Raw genomic sequence first — 7,350 nt, 5'->3', positions numbered from 1 at the left:
TTCCTTGGCCAAATTTTCCAAAAAGAAAAGGCATAGAGAAATGGGTCTATGACTAACCTGAACAAGGGAAAAATATAAACCATTTTCACTTCAAACTTATCGGTGAAGCATTCCAGTTCAGATGCCACATCGGGTTGCGATGTACGAAGTAAAGCTCCCACTAATCCCACGATACCGACAATGTGGATCGGAACCCAAAAAACTACAAAGGTTATGATGATCCTTGAGATCAGCTGGCTCGTTCGTTTGCAGCTGGACAGAGCTCTCTCTTTCACCTTCCGGTAAAGGCAGATGTAGAAAGATGTCATGACAGAGAAAGGCACGACGAAACCAAACGATAGATCAAGCACTGTGGCAGCCAGAGTTTTCCCCTCCATCTGTGGTGGTCTGCTGCAGTCAAAGTGTCCATCCTTCATCCTGCCAAACGAGGCAACTGATGGCCATGTCATGAAGCAAGACACCCCCCACAGTCCCACCACCAGAGCTCTCTCACCCATTTGACCCATTTGTGCCCACCTGTGATGATGAAATACTTTCATAAAGCGCTGGATGCTCATCAGTGTTATAATGTAAAGGTTGGCATAGTGACTGCAAAAGGTCACAAACGTAATGAACTTGCAAAGCCCGTAGCTTAGGTCCCATTGTCTTAGCGTGTCAACAATCCACACAGGCAGGATGATCAGACACAGCAGGTCACAACAAACTAAGTTCAGCATCAAGAGATGAGTAAAGTTGTTTTGCTCCAGTTTGCGTAACAAAAGCACCAGCACAGTCACATTCCCAAGAGTGCCCAAGACAAAACAAAGGCCTAAAAGAACCGCTGCGGTCAGATTGGCTGGGCTTGAGGTAAATTCCACTTGGCTGGAGGGTGAGCTTGATGAAGTTGAGTCGTTGGAAATGAACATTTCTGCCATTTTGTTCTAGAACAAAAACGTGATGATGTTGGTTGCACCAGCAAGTATGAGGACTGAGGAGTGATGGTGTCTTGCCTTAAATGGTCTGTGGTTTATTCAGGAGAGTAATGTGTATAATAATGACTCTAAATATAGACAGAGTAGAGACAGGAAGTTGCACAGTAAATATTTATCTATGCTTAAATACAACTGAGTGCAAAAAAAAAACGTCCTCATTTTTGCTCCTGATAAGATTGCTGCAAATGTTGCCAACTTCCTTGGGTCTGTAAACCCAAATGTGTGTTAAAATCACAGAAACCGTGGCATTATTTGATCAGGCTATGCTTTTAGATAAGCACTGGTGCTGTGATGTTGTTTATATAAGGTAGGCCTACCGTGGCAGCTACTGATAAATGCTGATGGTGTTTATAATATGCCAAGCTTTACTGTATGTACATTGTACATACACTAATCTATTTTTATTTTTATTATCCTAATAGTGTTAAACTACTCTTTTTGCTATTGTTTCTTTATTTTTTCTTTATTTTTCTTCACTTAAAGGGATATTTCACTTTCAATTTTTTTTGGGTCATTGTATCATCTACTCAGGCTTTTGTCTGCCCCCCAGACAGTTTTTAAGTTGCTTGATTTAGTATTTAGATATTCGATATTCACTTTATCAGACACGCCCCTTCATAACGTATAACGTATGTGTGCGAGTGGAAACACTTTTATTCTTTCAACCTTTTTTGTCAGGTGGAGAAAGAAGAAAAGGTGGAAACTGGTTGAAACTTACAGACTTTGCTGCCTCCTAGAGGTATGTTGGGGTATGGCAGCGTCTACATTACAATGAGCAACTGAAAAGCATCAGCAGTCAGACAGGACATAAAAACCCCAAACCCTGTTCACTTCCTACATAGGCCTATCTCATTACATATCCTCTACCATTCCTTGTAAAGCCTGAATGTAAAGCTGCACTCCATAACTTATTTTAGTGAATGAAATGTTATTTTATTCCAGTCTATATGGCAGAGTATGCTGAAATGTATATCCTGTGTTCGGTTAGGACCAATACTGGTTGACAAGTGGCATTGCACAAAGCTCAAAATGCAATATACTGTATATATACCCTCCGCCTCAACGCACTTTCTGTATTACCTCAGCAGGAGACATTTCAGAGCTCACACGGGGGGGACCTAGCTCTGGTCCAGAGCGCTAACGAGTTCTCTCTAACGCGCTCTGTTAGGAGCGGTGCTATTCCCATGGACCGAAACTAGAAAGACTATTCACCGTGGTGGGAAACGTCTATGTGTAACCTCTATGTGTAATACACTTTAGGGGCAGAAAATAAAATATGTCCGCCAGACGGAAATTATTTTATTTACTCCACTGCGCCCTCAACAGATCTGGTCAATGGTCATTTATATTGACCAGATCTGTAGATGGCAAAACACCAAATATGAGTGGAGGAATGTTTTCCTGTCCCCACTCAGCCCTTGAACCTGTGTGACCTACCGTATAGAGCCGGGGTTCTCAAACTTTCTTGGCTCAGGGCACTCCTGTAAATAACTTTTTCATCCACGCCACCCCTGACTGACATTGTTACTTTATAATACCTTACATTTATGTCATATTATAGTACGGAAATATGTAAATCTTTCCCCCAGAGATACAGGATGTCACGAGGAAAACTTGAGAGAATATCTGTGTGATTATATTGTATGTAAGTGTGCTCAGACACGACAAGCTCCCAGGACATCAGACATGGCATTGAGCAGTGGTTCTCAACCTTTTCAGGCCACAACCCCCCAAAATAATCATATTTGAACTGCCCACCCTGACAAGCACTTTTGTAGGAGTTGAGGCATTACATTTAGTTTGACTAGGTTCCTCAGGTAAATATTGTGAAAATAGCCAATCTACAAGCTTACGCATTGCGAGGGGTTGTGAGCTTGTAGATCAGCTATTTTCACAATTTTTGCCTCTTTCTTATATTATTTGACAATTTGGCCTATGTATTTCCTTTCCTTTTTTTCTTTATTTTTTGGTATTAAAAATCCTTAAATTGTCACTTTACTGTCATCTGGGGATCCCACCAAATCATGTGTGGACCGCTCTGGAGGTCCCGACCCACAGGTTGAGAACCACTGGCATTGAGGATGATTTGAAGGGCCTTAGTATCAGCACTGAACAGCTAGTGAGCCTGGTGATCCAGACATAGGCCCAACGGTAAGCAGGACCTCAAGGTGAACTGTGGTCAGTAGCATCCCTTGAGGTTTTCAATACCCAGAAAACTGGCGAAAGCAGCCGTTTTCAAGATGTTTTGGTCATTATCTCTGGAACAGAAGGTCCAATCTGCTCAGTTCAAAGCTTGTTGGGTGCGTGACTTTGAGGACATAACACCTTTTCGGGTTATTCGTTTTTTTTTAGGGGAGGCGAGATCTTAGTTGGGCAGGCGACCGCCTGTCCTGCCTCTACAGTAGGTACGCCACTGGTCGCCGCTCGGCGCTCGTAAAGACAGTGATGTCACTGAAATGCGACAACTTGTCTGTCTGCCGTCTCGCCTCTGCTGTGTTAACATTATGGGTAACTCGTTAAAGTGGCAAATTAAATGTGAAACACATCAACTATTAAGAAAACAAGAAGATATGTTGACAAAGACACTCCATACATTTGGAAACATATTTTTATTTAAATCAATATCATCTTCAGTTAATGCAGGATATTTTTAAAAGTAGGCTAACTCTCATATCCTCTCATAGGGAATGCATTGGCAGGTGCAGTTCATCGTTCTAAAGGACCTCGAGTAGCGGCGCTGTCTCAAAAGTGGGCGTGAATTTGTAGCCTTCCGCTTCCGGCCGTGTGTCTCTATCTAACTGAACCTTTGTCATTCATTGGATACTGCAAAGATCGTTGTTTACAAATTGTTTTCCTAAATCTAGACCTTTCTCCCCAACTTTCTCCACAACAATATCTTTAATACTCCTTGCTGATTTCACTACGGCCTCTATCACGTTTGAAAGGAAGCCGTTATCTGTTTCAGCCTCGTCTCTTGCTTGTTGTTGATGTTCTGTATTCAACTTTGTCTCTGCTGGTTTCAGAGTTGCCAGTCCATATTTTCTCTTCAGTCTTTCCATCTCTCTATATCTCTTCTCTTCATTCTCTTTAAGAATCCTTTGTTTCCTTTTCTCTATTGCTCTCTCTGCTTCTTGGAGCATCTCAGTGGTGTAGTGGTTTCCTCCATTAGTCTTCACCATCGACTGGATTTTCTCCAGCAGCTCAGTGACCTGAGAGGGATCCTTGGTCTCGTTGTTGAAGACATGATAGCGACCGTCACATTTTTTGATCAGTTCTTGTAGTTTTGGACTCTTTTCCAAAAAGTCTTCAACTGGTACACCTTGAAGCAGGTCACCACCAGTGAAGAGAATCATGGTGTGTTTGTTTGACCCTTCACCAAATACCGCCTGAATAATTTTCACCGATGTCTGCTCCTCAACTGTGAATTTTCCCAGTCTGATCACAACCAGGAACACATGGGGACCAGGAGCAGCAAAACATATACACTGTTTGATCTCCTTAATGATGGCGTTTTCACCATGTCTGGTGTCAAACAATCCTGGCGAGTCAACAACAAATACATTTCTACCATCCACTACACCTCTGACCTTCTTACAGTCAATTGTCACAGATACAGGCGTGGATGAAGATTCAAATGCATTAAAACCCAGGATGGTGTTTCCAACAGCGCTCTTTCCAGCTCCAGTCTTTCCAACCATCACCATCCGAATTCCTTCAATGATATGAAAAAAAAAGGGATATGATTAATGATGATAAACATTCTTACTGTGTGTGTGTGTGTGTGTGTGTGTGTGTGTGTGTGTGTGTGTGTGTGTGTGTGTGTGTGTGTGTGTGTGTGTGTGTGTGTGTGTGTGTGTGTGTGTGTGTGTTTGAGGGAGTACGTACCACTTGAACTCATTTTAGTCTTGTGTCTTTGTTACTCTGTAAGAGGAGGGGGGTATCATTATAACGATATTCAGATATTCACATGAGACAGATGATGTTCTAAACTCAATCAGCAACAGTTTTTTATCATGTAATCAAATGGGCTGTAATATACTGTAAACAGGGGAGTCGTTTTTTAAGAGTGGTACTTCTTAAAAGTCACAAATATTCCAAATAAAAACACGATTAACAGATCGGCCTGTAGACCTTTTTCCGTAACAATACATTGTGTTATTTAGCGTATTGCCAATTTTGTTCATGTTAGCCTCGACAGACAACTATTGCAGGACATTTGACATGCATGATGAAGTAGGCAGGGTATACGTAACTTGACTGAGATTCCATCACTCACCTGAAGACTGGAAAATGATTAGACGGCCCTCCTGATCGTTGTGGTGGTTCTTTAACTGTGGGTTGATTGCAGGGAGAACCTATCAGTGGAAATAAGTGTAATAAGTAAGTTATTGAGTAATGGTAACTCTCACATGTAGGCTTCATTAAGACAGCACCATGCTTCTGATTGGTTTGTGTGGAAACAAATAGTATCTTGTGTTGTGTGTCTTAAATGGACAATACTTGAACTGAGTTTAGGATAACTATACATCACGCAACTTCATGCCTCTAGGAAATTATATTACTGTTGACATTAGTCACTGATATTGCAAACCCTTATTTTAATTTTATTTGATATATACGTTTTTCCTGTTCGACATTTCTCAATTATGCCTGTGGATTTAACATTCTATTTATTGTACAGTATTTGATACTATATTGAATTGAGTTAGGTTATGGAATCTAAAGCTAGCTATTAATTTGGATTATTTGTGTGGTAATGAAGCATAATGTTCATTAATTTCTGAATGCTGTTCATGTAAGTTTTTGTAACAGAACTTACAGAACAGAACAGAACAGAACTTTCTCATAAAATCAACACTGCCATACGTTCGTTGTCAATGTCAATCATAGACAAACTACAATTGCACAGTTCCTGCTTTGTCAAAGTAGAGTCCCCCCAGTTTGACATTCTCATCATGAATACATGATACTTGATTAACTAACTGCAACAAATCAGTGTCAGTCTGATCTTTAGTAGATGGAAAAGAAGGAAAATTTGGGTCAATTGAGTACCATGCATCTAGAATCTGCATCTATATATTTGTGATCTCATCATGATTTCTATAAGACCGTAAGGTAAGTCAAATGTAACAATTTGTACCACACAGGTGATTCAACCTCAAAGGGGACACACACCCATGTCTACATTTGTCCCCAGTCTGTAGGATGCTGATTTTTCGTGTCTATAAGTGACCAGTAAATGTGATACTTGAAAAAGTCTATATTCAATTATTTATAATGTGCTATGATTATTCCTATAAAACATTATGCATATTTATGAGTTCTCATACAGTGTTATAAGCAGATTATAATGCATTTTAAAGTATGTTTACTGTATAAGGTATTATAGACAGGATTCATAGGAAGTGTCACCGGTTAGGTCACACTTTCCCATCTACATGTCACTAAAAGAGGTGTCAGTATCTTACCTGTTTCAATGTTGAAATCCTGATGAAGGTCTGGAGAGACAGAGGAAGTATAAAGACAGGCTATGAAGGTTCATCAACAAGGACCAGCTCACTGACACATCTCTGGTGACTCCCTGTCATTTTATATATTTTCAGTGTGCAATTCCTTCAATGGGGGAAGTCAGAGATCGATCTCTATTGTTTACATAAAGAGAGGCCGTTAGTTACATGTGATCTAGCCTCGGAAACCCATGCATTTTTTTTTGTTACAAAAAAGAAAAGCCTGGGGGAGCGATGCACGAACGATGGTCTTGGACCTTGTTATCTCCCTACCAATCAGAGTGCAGAGGGGCGTCGCTCTAAATTTGGTGACGTCAGCGTGTTCCGTGCACAGGCCGAGGGGGGGAGGGGAGGGGAGGCGGGGACATAGATTGGTGAATCAATAGGAAGCCACGCACAAATCCAGGCGGCTGTGTTTGGGTCCGCCCTTCAAGACCATGGATTGAGCTCGTAGCCTCAGGCTACATGTGATCTGATTAAGCAAAGTTACATTTGCATCACTGAGAGAAGGAAGACAACAGCAAAGTAAGAATCAATCAAGGATTGAGCTAATCAAGGTTCAGGAGTTAACTACTGTACCTTCATAGTTCCATTTATTTGGAATTAATATATATATATATATATATATATATATACAAACATACATACATACATACATACATACATACACATATACATATATATATATATATATATATATATATATATATATATATATATATATATATATATATGTATACACACACTTTTAAGATTCATGGTGAAATTTACCAGGAGTCAAATTCTGTTCCATTTCAGATCTCAACAAATAGGATTCTATTGGACCTTCCTAAGGTCTCTTTGTCTCTCAGGTTCTTGGAGGATCTAAGAGC

General features: G+C 40.4%; 1 protein-coding gene across 1 annotated transcript; it reads right to left on the bottom strand.

The window, feature by feature from the left end:
* Positions 1-3,784: 3,784 nt before the first annotated feature.
* Positions 3,785-7,063, bottom strand: LOC308077003 (GTPase IMAP family member 7-like; the record flags this gene model as incomplete). The annotated part of the gene is made up of 3 exons (XM_080417532.1): positions 3,785-4,683; positions 5,248-5,326; positions 7,058-7,063. The coding sequence occupies 3 exons, from the start codon at positions 7,061-7,063 to the stop codon at positions 3,785-3,787; spliced, it is 984 nt and encodes a 327-aa protein (XP_080273658.1).
* Between the last annotated feature and the right edge of the window lie 287 nt (positions 7,064-7,350).

The sequence above is a fragment of the Gymnoscopelus braueri genome (genome assembly GCF_963280865.1).
Source record: "Gymnoscopelus braueri genome assembly, chromosome: 21".
NCBI classification, from domain to species: domain Eukaryota; kingdom Metazoa; phylum Chordata; class Actinopteri; order Myctophiformes; family Myctophidae; genus Gymnoscopelus; species Gymnoscopelus braueri.
The sequence above is the reverse complement of the archived record's forward strand: the minus strand, read 5'-3'. Positions and strand labels throughout refer to the sequence as shown.